Consider the following 15,217-nt stretch of genomic DNA (forward strand, 5'->3'; position numbering starts at 1 on the left):
AAGCATCTTCGAGCTCCTAGAATCATTCTACGCACCTTCCAACACCGACTCCTTCATCTGTTTCGCATCACCGGAGCTGGAAATCGCAACGGCATCGCAACTGTCATCAAGAAAAGGTTGGGAATCAAACTTCACAGATAGATTAAATTGAGCTAGGTATATCGTAGATTGATGTGTATAGATTGTATATCAAGTATTGGATTGTAGAATTGCTGGAAATTGTATGAATTATTGTGAAATTTAGGTTTTCGTCGCGATCGCTTTTTCCATCGATTCGTCCTCCTCTTGAATTTCTGAACATATTCGATCCCATATTCGTGATCGCGGTTCAAAGCCGGTTCCAACGATGTGCTTCTCATCGATTTCCATCAAGATTCGCGCAAAACCTGCGTTCGCGATGAAGAACTTCAAGAACAGTGATGAACTTCATCAATTTCTGGAAAATGCTTCGCTTTGATCCGCTTCGTTTCCAGTTGCCTTTCGATCTTGTGTTTTTGCGCCCGGGCGTGATCTCAGCCATCCATTCTAACTTACTGCAACGGCGCCGTTTTGGCCCTAACTCACTGCTTCGTTAATTAATTCAATAAAATCCAAATAAATCATATTAATTCGAAATAATCATTAAATAATTATTTAAAATCTTAAAAAATTCATAAATGGCTCAAAAATAATCAAAAGAATATAACAATTTTTTTGTTAGTTTTGTTTCTTTCTCTACTATTTTATAAAAAATAAAAAAATATATAGGTGCTTGGGAATTTTTAGAATTGACATAGAGGTCCTTTTCATGTACATATTTTCATACACATTACCATTTTAATTCTACAATCCACATACTCCATCCAAATTAATTGAAAATTGAAACATGGCTTCTAGACATCCTTCTGGATTTTTTGACATAGGTTTGGGAATTTTTTAGCCTATGGTCTATTATATATGAATTATTGAAGTTGGACATGTATATATGTGACATAGTTTGGTATGCTGAATTCACCAAATTGATTACCATGCTTCCCATTGGCCAATGGCCCTAATTTTTTGCGTGAAGCTTGTTTAACATGTTAGCTATCACTGATAATTTTTGTGGATTTTTACAATCCATTTTCGATTTGATTCATATTTTTTCTTGCTGCCTAGCATATTAGAGTTCCATAGGTATAACCTTTAGCATTTATGTTACCATATCCTCATAATTAATCCAATGGACATGAAAATTGATAGCATAATTCCTGACACATTAATGTAGCTTTTGGCTTTGGTCCTACTGATTTATGATGCACCATTGCTGTTTACCATCTAATTGAAGTTGGTGCATAATTTGGACTTCATTTGATGTAGTTTTTGCATGCTGTACCATGTTTAATTAATTCCCATTGATCTACTAGTCCAAATGATTTGAAATTTAATATGTGGCTTGTTGAATGCCTTCTGGTTAGGATAGAATTTTTGTGGATTTTTTGGATCCTTTTTGACATGTGGTTGGATATGATCTTGCTGGTTGTTTGTATGAGACTCAACATTGCTTCATTTGCCTTCTAGGTTGCATAATTTAAAATAGGAACATAGTTTGAATATGGGACCAATTGGGATCCCTTTGTATTTGATATTACTTGGTTTTCATCATGAATTGGCTGCTGTTTTAGGATTTTTCCATCTTTTTGACCCTAGGCTAGTCCTAGTGGTCATAGTACTTACCTTTGAGTGTGATTGTACCTTTTCAGGTTAAAGATAATGATTAAGGAGATTTGCTCCACATTATGGATTGTGTTACTTGACACATATGACTAATGTATTTGTTTTGTAGGATGTTGGTTCATGTGAGCCTTGTGCTATGCACCTCATTATGTGTATAATTGTACTTGGTTAATTGATCATTATATTGTTGTCTGTTTGTGAAAGTAGATGCTGATTCTGTTTGACTTTTGTACAGGTACCTTTAGTTGCTCAATTCCTTGCGAACTTTTGCTTTGCGTTGCTTAAGCAACTTGCATTGAGGTAGGTCTTCTTGACTTCATGTAGTCTGGAGACCCGGCTGCTACCGGGCCGGGCAAATAAATGTCTGAAGTCCTCCTTAAGAGGCAATGATTGTGTTTGTTTATTTTTAAGCCCAAGCAGGAAAAGTCCTTCAAGTAAGGCAATTGGTGGAAGGTAGGGACAAGCAACCTGTCCCCCACTATTCAGTGAGTCTTCTCCTTGCTCCCATTACATGGTTGTAGCATTGAGATCAAAAGCCCAAGATCCTGTGCAGTGCACATTGAGTCAGAGTCATCGAGTATAGAAGGGTTCCCCCATTCTGGACCCATGCTCATTTGTCAGCTCCCCCTGGTTAGGGATATGAGCTGTGAGGTCTGATCCTCACTTCACCTCTTCATCTGCTTCACCTTAGCCTCGTAATGGCAAGGTTAAGAGCAAAACCAGCCTGTACAGACGACTCGCTTCGGCGGTCAAACCCCGTTGATTGAGCCTCTTGTTTGGTTATAGTGGGTGTTTTGTGATTATTTGATTGACATGTTTGTTTGAGATGCCTGTTCTCATTTAATGTTGATATATGATTGTATGCTTGTGTGCTAGCTTCTTTCCTGGTTAGGTTAGTTTGCTTATGCAAGTAGGATAGAAAACCGAACTTAGGGTTAACGATGCATGACAACATTAGGCTCGAGTCTCAGCTCCCTAGTTGTGTATCTTTCCCCGGTTTCTGGTTAGCAATTTAGTCCCTTTCAGGGGAACTACATCGCCCTGATCCTCGTGCCAGACGAGGTATGTAGGCAGGTGGTCGTGCGAGACCACTCCGGGCAACCTTTTTCTTTTTTGCGTGTGTTTACTTGTTATCTGATTATGTATGTTTGGGTTCGGATGCCGACGTAAGCCCAGGATTGGCTGTCGAGCTCCATGTTTGCCCTTTTGAGTGTGTTTTGGTTCGGATGCCGACGTAATTCCATCCAGTGGTTGTCGGGCTCCATGTTTGCCACCCTTGTTTGTTTTTGTTGTTTTGTGTTGTTCGGCGGGCGTAAGCCGAACTACAGTGGCTCTGATTCTTGTTCCAGACAAGATATGTAGGCATAAGGTGCGATACCTTACCGAGCCCCTTCTTCTTAACCCCACCTGTGTGATCCGGTAGCGTGTGTGTGTGATGTATGTTTATAGCAACCTTATCTTTCTAGAGCGTGGATCCCGTCGAGTACGACGGACGTGAGGGGTGCTAATACCTTCCCCTCGCGTAACCGACTCCCGAACCTTTTCTCTCTGGTCGCGAGACCATGTCTTTCCAGGTTTCTCTGAGCGTTTCCTTTCCCTATCTTGGGATAAATAACGTTTAGTGGCGGCTCTGTGTGTTTTTATTTTTAGGCTCGCCGGTTGATTTTTCGCAGGATGCGACAGCTGGCGACTCTGCTGGGGATTTGCGATGTAGACCTATGCTGGTCCATCGTCCCTAAGCGAGTCCTTCCTAGCGTTCTAGGATTAGTTTAGGTTGCTTGTTTGTGTTATTTATTGCATTTATTATTCTAACCAGTGTGTATATATTTGCATTAAATGTTTGCATGCATCATATTATCATGTTGTTGCTGTCCTCTGCAGGTGGTTCTGTTGTGTGGGGTGGGTGTTCTGAGTGGGGCTAAAACCCAGGCCCGAGTATACACCTAGGACTAGTGTGGTCTCACGTTGCCTCTTTCATGTTAAGTCAACATGTGCCTGGCGGCGTGATGTGCCACAAGCCGGACGAGGCTCACTTGATAGTGCTCATCTCTGTGGATATTCCGCTTTGTTTGAGTCACTCCATTTGAGTTGTTGACTCTGGTGACCGATCATTCCCGGATCTTTGGTTTAGACGATTTTAAGGGAGCTACAATGGCACACCCGAAAGGGCAAACCCATTGAGTATCTCCGCCCGATTGTCGAGACCATTATCCGCCTTAGGATGACTTGATTAGAACTTACCTGTGAGGGGAGGGTTGTTCTGTCAGATGTTTGTTCAGATAGCCTTCAGATGGTGACTTTTGATCTGTGATTCAGAGACATAATTATAAGTCGGATTTATGGTCATTTATTGCCGTGACGCCGGAGTGCTGTCCGTGATTTATTAGTGGGGATCCGTTTATTTCGGATTCCCTGGGCCGAGATATTTATCAGTGGGGATCCGTTTATTTCGGATTCCCTGGGCCGATTCAGATGGTGATGGTATGTCTGCTCAGAGACCAGTGATGATGATGATGTATCTGTCTTCCGTTTATTTCGGAACCCGTGGGTCAGAATTGTGATTGTTGGTTCCTCAGATGGTTATGATCAGTTTAGAATCCAGATTCAGTGCAGATGATCAGATGGCTTGGAGGATGGCAACGCATTGCATTCATTCATCAGCATCATTACATTTTGCATTAATTGCATCTAACCCATGTTTACCCATATGCAGGGACATTTTTTATTGACATCCTGGTTGAGAGATTTCTGTTCGGAGATGATGACCGGTTTGAGGCCCGATGTTGTATACAGTTTCTTTGATCCTGAGATTGGTGTGCTGAAGGAGTTGATAGCATTGATTACTCCCGACCATGTGGGGCTGTTCAGAGAGTCATACGGCGGTATTCTGAAGATGGTTTTCAGACTCACTGACTGCGACAGGAGCGCCATCCACACTCTTCTTCAGTTCTATGACCCTGGGTTGAGGTGTTTCGTTTTTCCAGACTATCTGTTGGAACCTCTGATGGAGGATTATGTCAGCATCCTGGGTATTCAGATCCGTGATCAGATTCCTTTCCATGTCACTAGGGCGGAGCCGGATGTCCTTGGGATTTCACGTGCTCTTTATTTGAGTCCGGAAATGGTCAAGGAAGGTTTGAAGGAGAAGGGAAAGTTACCCGGTTTTCATTTGAGTTTCTTGGAGGCTAAGACCAAGGAGCATGCTGTTATGGGTAACTGGAAGACGGTTTGTGCATTAATCGCTGTGAGCATTTATGGGATTGTTCTGTTTCCTAATCAGAAGAATTTTGTGGACCATAATGCTATCAGGTTGTTCATACAGAGAAACCCTATTCCTACTCTGATTGGAGATGTTTACTACTCAGTGCACAATAGGAATGAGAAGAGACGTGGTGGTCTGGTCAGATGCTGTTCTCAGTTGCTCTTTAAATGGTTTATTGGATATTTGCCTTCCCGAGGTGCCTTTGCTCAGATTGATCCCAGTGTCAAGTGGTCCTTCCGATTGATGGGTCTGCGGGCTGATGACATTGCTTGGACTCATAATGGTCTGGCTGGTCGAGACTTTATATACAGTTGCGGGAGATTCCCTAATGTGCCTCTCCTAGGAGTTCAGGGTTGCATCAACTACAACCCGATACTTCTCAGGAGACAGATGGGGTTTGCTGTGGAGGTTCCTCCTCTTGAGAGGGAGATTCAGGAGTCTTTTTTATTTCTTAGCTGAGGGCGATCAGGCCAAGTTGGTGCAGGTGTCTGGGGCATGGCGCAACATCCAGAGAAAGGGCAAGGTTCCCTATGGCAAAGTCAATTGCCGGTATTTTCCTCTTTTTGAAGATTGGTTGCGAAAGAGGATTGAGCTCACATTTCTACCTTTTCCTGGAGGTGACTCTGTGTGTCCTAGGATCGAGGGTCCAAGTTCTTCTGTCAGCATGGAAGAATTCCTTGAGATGAAGAGGGCTAGAGATCAGTTACTTGCGGAGAAAGCGGAGTTAGAGATGACTGTTGCTCGGATTCAGACATCCAACCAAGAGATGAAAGTAAAGATGGAAGATCAGGGCAAGCGGCATGCCTTGGAGGCCAAACGCTTCGAGATGGATACAACCTACTATGGGAAGATCAGCCAGGCCTTAGCATCATCTAACAAGGAGCATGACATCACCAAGGAGAAGCTGTTCAGAGCATCGAAGGTGATTGAGGATGAGAAGAGGAGGCAAATCCTTGTCAAGGAACAGAGAGATGAGAGAGCCAGAGTTCTTGCTGCAGAGTGGGAAGCGGAGAAGGCAAAGATCAGGGCTGAGAGAGATCATTACCTAGCTGAGAGAGACCATTACTTCAGGCAGATGAAGATTCATCAGAAGGAAGTTGGAAGACTACAGCAGGAGAATACCGAGCTCAGGTTCGCCGCAGAGTTCGCGAGGATGGAAGATGAGATAGGGCCATCTGTGGGACCCTCATCTAGCTAGATCTTTCATTTGTGTTGGATTACCGTCAGGCTTGTTGACGGAATTCACTTGTTTGTATTTCTTTTCCTGATTCTGGAGGATTGTATTTGACTTTATCTGAGTTGATGTATGACTATGGCACTGATAGTGCACTCTTTTGGTTATGGATGGTGATTTTCAGTCAGTGATTGATCTTCAAGCTTTATTTGCTTTACCGTATGCACTCACACAAGCACACACATGGTTGGGGGTATTCATGCCAAATCACATATCTCCGATCTGCACGATGAGATTGAATGCTGAATATAAGAAGTTTGCCGCCGATTGTTATATGTCTCAATGAAGCCAGGATCGAGAGACAAAGTGTTCTTCATATGGATAGACATTGCATTCATGCATAATAACTTGTTTTCTGTTTTGCAGGTGTCAGTTTCTAACCTGTTTTGATTGACACAGGAATGATGAATTCGTCCAACGCTGACATTCTCGAGCTGAAAAAGAGGATGGGAGAACTGATCAGTGTCATGCAAGAGTTCGCCTTGGAGCAAAAGGTAATTGCCGAAAAGGTGAGGAGGATTGAAGACTGGCTGAAGATGGGGAACATGCAAGGAAACACTTCGTTGTCTGGACCGAAGAAATCCTTTGGTAATGACCAGTGCAAGGATGAGGGTGACTCGAGTGTTGTGTACGCCCAGAGAGGACACGGTAGAGGTCGTTACTACCAGCACACTGCTGCAGTAACCATCCCTGCTGGTAATCAGTCAATCCGGCAGCAACCTCAGCCAACTCCACAGAAGAGACAGGGAGCTGGGAATCAGGTGAAAGGAAAAGGGGTTGATCGTCATTTTGACAAGCCACCCATGCCATATGCTGCTCTGTTTAAAAAGTTGATGGATCTGGGGATGGTTCAGCCAAGGACGTTAGCTCCATTGAGAGCAGATCAGTGGCCACCAAACTATAATGAGAACGCCAGGTGTGAATTTCATTCTGGTACGCAGGGGCATGACATTGAGGGTTGTAGAGCCTTTAAGCATACTGTTCAAGACCTGCTGGAGTCCAAGGCCCTCCATTTTTCACTATTGACAGATGTTAATGCTAATCCCATACCGGCGCATGGTCAGGTGATGGGGAATGCAATTACTGAAGATTCAAATTACACCCGGGCAGTGGGTAAAGAAACTAACAGTGACTGGGGAATTGATCAGTGGATAAAATCGTGCGTGCCAGGGAGCTGGAAGGCCTAAAAGATCAACACTGTTACTCGTCTGGAAGAGTATTATTTCTTGTTTTCAGTTTATTTGCATGAAAGCCATACGTGTTGCCCGACACGCAATGGTCCATTGTAAGGGCCACCTCACGTTTAAATTTGCATTTCTGCATCATGAATAAAAGGATGTTTTTCAGTCAAAAAGCGGCGTTCCCTGTTTTTCATTTATTTTTGCAGTTTAAAAACAAAATAAAAATGGCAATGTTTATTTTCATTTTTATCTTTTTGTTTTGTCTCGTTCCGACTTCAAAAACAAGTTTCCGGATCTCGTCGATAACAATTTGGTTACCCCTCATATGACTTCGACAAACCGATCTATCTTGCTGAAGAAGAAGACGAAGAAGACTGTGATCTGCTGGAATTAATCAGATTGCTAAAACAAGAGGAGAAGGTGATTCAGCCGCCCGAGGAGCGGGTTGAGATTGTTATTCCACGCACCGCCGAGGTCAGGAAGGGGATGAAAATCCGGGCCGTTTCAGAGGCAAGTTGAAAGCAGGATGGTAGGCTTGTTGGAAGAGCATGTGGATGTCTCTACCTGGTCATGTCAGGGTATGCCGGGACAGATACCGATATCATTATGCTCAAGCTACTATGGAAAGAAGACTGCCTTCTAAAGAAGCAGAACGCCAGTGCCTATATCAGAGAGCCATGGTGACTTTGTTTCATGATATGATTCATCATGAAATCGATTGCTATGTTGATGACATGATAGCAAAGTCCCAAGCAGAAGTGGGGCATCTGGCAGATCTGGCCAAGTCGTTTGACTGATTGAGATAGTTCAAACCGAGGTTGAACCAAAGTAGGTGCACGTTCAGAGTGCGAGCCGGTAAGCTGTTGGGGTTCATTGTCAAAGAGGAATCGAGGTCGATCCTGCTAAAAAAAAAAGAGAAAAAAATAATTAAAAAAAAAAAAACGAGAAATGCCTGAACCGAGAAAGAAAGAAAGAGGTTCGTGGTTTCTTAGAAAGATTGAACTACCTGTCATGATTCACATCTCATCTAACAGCCACGGGTGAACCTATATTCCAGTTGTTGAAAAAAAAAAAAGATCAAACGGTCAGGTGAAATAATGATTGCCAAGGGGCATTGAAAAATAAAAGAAAGGTGCAGGAACCTCTGATTCTGATGCCTCCTGTGAAAGGAACAATTGTCAATCTGTACTTGACGGCCTTCGAGGGGTCTACGAGGTGTATTGGGTCAGCATGACGCGTCTTGTCGAAAAGAGCATGCAATTTACCTTAGCAAAAAGTTTACCGACTGTGAAACAATACATTCACTGTTCGAGAAAACTTGCTGTACTTTGGCATAGGCTGCTCGCCGACTGAGACAGTATATGCTGGTTCATACCACTTTGTGGATTTCCGAGATGGATCTGATCGAGTATGGGTTTGAGAATCCAGCATTTACCGGACGGGTTGTGAGAAGGGAAAAATGTTGATCAATTCGTAATACTCTCAGAAAGCGATCAAGGGGAGTGTATTGTCTGATTACCTCGCCCAGCAACCCATTGATGATTATCAACCGATGAAGTTTGAATTCCCTGATGAGGACATCTCGAGGTACTCAAATCGAAAGATTGAGAGTGACCGATCCCGGAGGAGGGGCCTGACCCTGAATCCGAACGGATTCTGATGTCTGATGGGGAGGTTAAGGTGAATGAGCTTTTGTTGCCCGGATAATGTTTGAATGCACCGACGGTGCGATTGTGCAGAAAATGGTGGTAACCTACAGAGACTGGCATGAGATGTTGCCGTTTGCATTGCATGGGTGTCGAACGTCGGTGCGTAAATCTACTGGAGCAACTCATTTCTCATTGGTATATGGGATGGAGGCGGTATTACCTGTGGAGGTTCAGATTCCTTCTTTGAGAGTCCTGATGGACGTGAAATTGCAAGAGGCTGAATGGGTAAGGACCCGGTACGAAGAATTGAGCCTGATAGAGGAAAAGAGGCTTGCAGCCATCTGTCATGGGCAGTTATACCAGCAGCGGATGAAGCGTGCTTTTGACAAGAAGGTGCGACCTCGGGTGTATCACGTAGGTGATATGGTGCTGAAAAGGATCCTTCCTCCTCAAAACGATCGAAGGGGCAAATGGACACCGAATTATGAAGGTCCATTCGTGGTCAAGAAGGTTTTCTCTGGCGGAGCCTTGTTGTTAACGACCATGGATGGTGAGGATTTTCCATCCCCTGTGAATGCGGACGCAGTTAAAAAATACTTCGTATAAATTGACCCGCTGGACGAAAAGAACAAAATAGTCCAGGCAAAAATGGGCATCCCGGCGAACCAAAAACAGAAAAGAGGTTCGGGCAAAAATTAGGGATAAAAATGAAAATGTACACCCGGCAAGTCGAAAACCTGAGAAGGCGACTTGGGCAAAAATGGGTATCCCGGTGGACTGAAAACCCGAAAGGGCGGTCCAGGCAAAAGAGGGATTGAAACGAACAACTGCGTCTAGCATGATCGTTTGCGCTTTGGTTAAGGCATCATGGATAATACCCGGTAGGGATCAGTCAGAGTTGTCTTGTTCAGAAGGCAGAAAGCATGGAGAGTCTGAGGACATAGGGGGTGTAACCGAGTTGGAACTCGATGAGATCACGAGTTTCACATTGCCATTAGGATAGATTTTTTCCTTTTGTGCGCAGTTACCTCTTTTCAGGAATTGCTTCCTTTTGTATTGCTCATTTGAGCCACACTTTTCCGATCAATAAAATGCATATTCAGTCAAATAATTTTGTTTTTTGTTCTCATTATCGCTTTGATTGCAAAAACATCCAGATTATTTTGATAAAGAATCTTGCATTTTTAAAACATACAGGTTTCCTTCCAATGCATGTTTATAAGATTGAAAGCTTGAAATCTTATTTGGAAGGTTGAGTGACCCAAGTGTTGAAATCTTGACACGCCTGGGGCACGGTTTTATCTAACGATCTGTTTTGCAGGAACTGTTAGATACTTTTCACTCACTTGCAGGTTGTGATGTGGAAGCTTTGACAAGAGAAATCCCCAGAGAGTCCGGTCAGGGACGAGTGTATGAAAAATGACGAAGACGTTGCGGCGTACGACGAGCCTTGATGATAATCAAGAAGACTCTTCAAAGTCGGAAGACTGGAAAGTTTGTAATTCCCCGCAGAGTTCGATCAGGGAAGAAGGAGGAACGGTGGAGAGACGACGAGAGACGTCCGACGACCATTGAAATTAATCAAGAAGACTCTTCAAAGTCAGAAAATTGAAATTTCTGTATAATTCCCAGGAGTACGTTCTCGTCGAGCACGAAGCGGCTTGAAATACAAGATGATGGAGCAGAAAAGGTCCGGACGAGTCCGGGAATTCTTATTTCCCAGCTAAGTCCCCAAGCAGAATCGTAGGACTAGCTCCCCAGCCGAGTCAGTGTGGTTATACCTGGCAGGTTTATAATGGTGTTTCCTCAGCAGTCAGGTCTGAAGGTTGCTACCCCCGAGTGGAGCGGGTCTTTTCCAAAGAAATATATCTCCAGCAGTGTTCATCTTACCGGAGGATTGAACAAATTCCCGTGGCGGACGGGTTTCTGCATCCCCAGCTGAGCCGATTCTACCTATGGATTGCATGGGTAATCCCCAGCGGAGTAGCAGTCGTTTCTCCTAGCATGGTCTGGATGGTCATCCCCGGTAGGTTGAAGATTGCCCATTTCCTCAGCGGGAGTATCGGTAAGGGTTCCCAAAGCAGAGTTGGGGCGTGTATCCCCAGCAAGACAAAGAGATTGTGGTATCCCCACAGAGCGCGATGATGGTTCTTCTGACCCAGCAGGTCCTCGAGAGGGTTGGGTGCAAAGGAGGTATTCCCCAGCAAGGGTGGCATTCTCCCAGCAGCAGTACTATTCCCCGGCAGGGTGGAAATCGGAGCAGTGACGAGAGCCTCAGCAGAGAGTCTCGTGTCCCCCAGAGGATTCCCCAGAGGGGGATATTTCTTTTTATGCATTCATCATGAAAAAATAGCATGGCATATTGCATAAAAAATGAATAATCGCGTAGCATTTCCATGTTTATGGAGCATTACGCAGAAAAATCAATCATGCATCATTGCAAGCATAAGCTAGTCCCAAACCGTGGTTACCGTTTGAGGGGTGGTTTTGCTGAAAGATAAAGGTGTTATTCTGAGGAGTCTAGCATCAGAACGTTAGATCAGCAATGTTCTCCAGTAGTGCGATATTGGAGGAAATGTTTCCGTCGGGCGGAGAGGGAAATAAAATCAGAGGACGTTACGTGATTAGCAGTTTTCCGGAGTTCAGACCGAGGCGGTATCCAGACCGAAGTGGCGTTCAGGCCCAGTTTCCGATTCTCAGATCGAAGAAGTTTCCGACGATCAGGTTGATGTACTTGTGGTATTCAGGCCCAGTTTCCGATTCTCAGATCGAAGAAGTTTCCGACGATCAGGTTGATGTACTTGTGGTATTCAGGCCAGTTTTCCGGAGTTCAGACCGAGGCGGTATCCAGACCGAAGTGGCGATCAGGCCAATTTCCCGGAGTTCAGACCGAGGCGGTATCCAGACCGAAGTGGCGATCAGGCCAATTTCCCGGAGTTCAGACCGAGGCGGTATCCAGACCGAAGTGGCGTTCAGGCCCAGTTTCCGATTCTCAGATCGAAGAAGTTTCCGACGATCAGGTTGATGTACTTGTGGTATTCAGGCCAGTTTTCCGGAGTTCAGACCGAGGCGGTATCCAGACCGAAGTGGCGATCAGGCCAATTTCCCGGAGTTCAGACCGAGGCGGTATCCAGACCGAAGTGGCGATCAGGCCGATGTCCCGGTGTTCAGACCGAAGGGGTTTTCAGACCAAGAATTATCAAAAGTTCCGGGGTTCAAATGCAGAGATCCGAGGATCGTTTGCGCAGAGAAGTTTCGGGGTTCAAGAAAAGAACAAGAAGAAAGAATAATACTCCCGAGGGGATGTGCGGTGTTCAGACCGATTTTCTCCGTACCAGACGGATTTTTGTTCAAAGTTTGTTTCTTCGCCGATGCTGACAGGCGTTGTTAATTATTATCCCATCAGAGTGCAAATTGTTCGCCTGTTCTTGGTATTCAATCACTCTTCATCCTGATCATCCGAAAGCCGAGGCTATTTCGTATCGACAGGTTCACAGTGGATTGAATAGGGGCAGCTGTAACACCTCAAAATTTGCCCTCCTCTCTTGGGACTAGCATTAACATATTTGCATTGCATTTTAGGACATTAGGCAGTTCATGTTGCATATCATGTGGTTACATTATGCAAGCCATTCTCCCAAGTCTTGATCAGAAGATGAGGAAGTCAAAAGTGCAAGCCTAGGTTACTGACTGATCATGGCCATCTGAGGATTGGGCCGTGAATTAGGGTTTCATGATTCTCAAGGGTATCGGTCTTCATATTGATTGAATTGATACATCATCATCATGGTTGGATGTCATCAGAAGATTGAAGAAGATTCCTTGAGATTAGGGTTTTGACCACTGGTCAACCCTAATCAGTTGCATTGGGCCAATCAGGGCTGGATCAGGAGATGAGGTTTCTGAAGAAGATGAGGATCATTTTGTGATTATATGGTGATTATTGAGGCTAGGGTTTCACCCTTGAGCCATTTCAGTTGGAGATTGGGGTTCAAATTGATCTGTGCATTGCCTGATTCATCTGTCAGTTGAAAAGTCAACTGTGGTCAACTGTACATGATCTGGTGAATTTGGAGGTGGAAATGAGTTAGACACACTGCATTCATGTTGGAACAAGTGTTAAATGACATCTCAAAGCTTAAAATTGAAGAAAATCAGGTCAGGACAAACACTGCCAAAAATAGCAAGTGACTTGTAACTGAAGTTTCCAAAAGTGGAAAGTTTTTGACCTCAAAAACAGAAGTCCAAGGAAGCTTCAAATGAAAAATTGTTCAACATGACAGATGTAGATCTTGTTCTCACCTTTCCAAAAAGTCCAAGAACTTGAAAATCCAATGTACGGTTTGCAAGATATGGCTCAGTGAATTTCAGAAATACCCGTAATCGGGAGGGCATAACTACCACATGGTTTATCCAAAATGCAAGTTCTTTATATGCACAAACTCCATTTAATGTGTACTTCAAAGTTGCATATTTGGATTTTTTGGAAAGGGCTCAATGCAAAATGCCATTTTTGAAGTGAACTATTTGGAAGGAAGGGCAAAATGGTCATTTTTGGAAATATTGAGAATTTGGGAACAAGGCTTATACCAACAGCTTCCAAATGCTATTTTGAGCTGGTTTTCAATATCCATTTTATGCTGTCATGCTTCAAGGCATTGAAGAGCTCGAATCCAAACTTCACCATAAACCATTTTTTCCATTTAATTCATTTGCTTAATTATGTTTAGACTGGGATTAAGAGATGATATATAATTAATTCCCAACAGAAATAGACTCTAACTACAACTGCATAATCACATTTGGAAGGGCTTTTTCGGCCAATCACCCTAATCTAATCACAATCTCACAATTTTCAACTCTAACAGAAAATCATTTTTCTGCACAATTTCTCCACACTCACTCTCACCATCTCTCTCGGCATAATCACTCTCTCACAATTCTCAACTTGGTTCTCACAATCATTTTTCAACTCAAACAGAAAATCATAACTGAAAAAATCACACTCTCACATTCTCTCTTTTTCTCAAAATTTTCCACAAATCCTTTTGCTCATTTTGACAAATCCTATCAAGTTCTTTGGAAATTTCTCTGTGGATTGAAAAATTGCAGGTACTGTTGAGCCTCTGTTGATGAAAGCTGGAGCAAAACCGCAACCGATTCCAACTGTTACGAAGCCTTGAACGTCCATGACAGTTGTTGATTCTTGATCATCTAAGCATCTTCGAGCTCCTAGAATCATTCTACGCACCTTCCAACACCGACTCCTTCATCTGTTTCGCATCACCGGAGCTGGAAATCGCAACGGCATCGCAACTGTCATCAAGAAAAGGTTGGGAATCAAACTTCACAGATAGATTAAATTGAGCTAGGTATATCGTAGATTGATGTGTATAGATTGTATATCAAGTATTGGATTGTAGAATTGCTGGAAATTGTATGAATTATTGTGAAATTTAGGTTTTCGTCGCGATCGCTTTTTCCATCGATTCGTCCTCCTCTTGAATTTCTGAACATATTCGATCCCATATTCGTGATCGCGGTTCAAAGCCGGTTCCAACGATGTGCTTCTCATCGATTTCCATCAAGATTCGCGCAAAACCTGCGTTCGCGATGAAGAACTTCAAGAACAGTGATGAACTTCATCAATTTCTGGAAAATGCTTCGCTTTGATCCGCTTCGTTTCCAGTTGCCTTTCGATCTTGTGTTTTTGCGCCCAGGCGTGATCTCAGCCATCCATTCTAACTTACTGCAACGGCGCCGTTTTGGCCCTAACTCACTGCTTCGTTAATTAATTCAATAAAATCCAAATAAATCATATTAATTCGAAATAATCATTAAATAATTATTTAAAATCTTAAAAAATTCATAAATGGCTCAAAAATAATCAAAAGAATATAACAATTTTTTTGTTAGTTTTGTTTCTTTCTCTACTATTTTATAAAAAATAAAAAAATATATAGGTGCTTGGGAATTTTTAGAATTGACATAGAGGTCCTTTTCATGTACATATTTTCATACACATTACCATTTTAATTCTACAATCCACATACTCCATCCAAATTAATTGAAAATTGAAACATGGCTTCTAGACATCCTTCTGGATTTTTTGACATAGGTTTGGGAATTTTTTAGCCTATGGTCTATTATATATGAATTATTGAAGTTGGACATGTATATATGTGACATAGTTTGG

At 43.2% G+C, this 15,217-nt stretch overlaps 1 protein-coding gene across 1 annotated transcript; it reads left to right on the forward strand.

Annotated features, from left to right (window-relative positions):
- The first annotated feature begins 1,290 nt into the window (after positions 1–1,290).
- On the forward strand, positions 1,291–7,479 carry LOC127084665 (uncharacterized). Its single transcript, XM_051025162.1, has 2 exons — positions 1,291–1,995; positions 6,591–7,479. The coding sequence occupies exon 2, from the start codon at positions 6,593–6,595 to the stop codon at positions 7,376–7,378; it is 786 nt and encodes a 261-aa protein (XP_050881119.1). The 5' UTR covers positions 1,291–1,995; positions 6,591–6,592; the 3' UTR covers positions 7,379–7,479.
- Positions 7,480–15,217: the final 7,738 nt, after the last annotated feature.

The sequence above is a fragment of the Lathyrus oleraceus genome, chromosome 1 (assembly GCF_024323335.1).
Source record: "Lathyrus oleraceus cultivar Zhongwan6 chromosome 1, CAAS_Psat_ZW6_1.0, whole genome shotgun sequence".
Taxonomy (NCBI): Eukaryota; Viridiplantae; Streptophyta; class Magnoliopsida; order Fabales; family Fabaceae; genus Lathyrus; species Lathyrus oleraceus.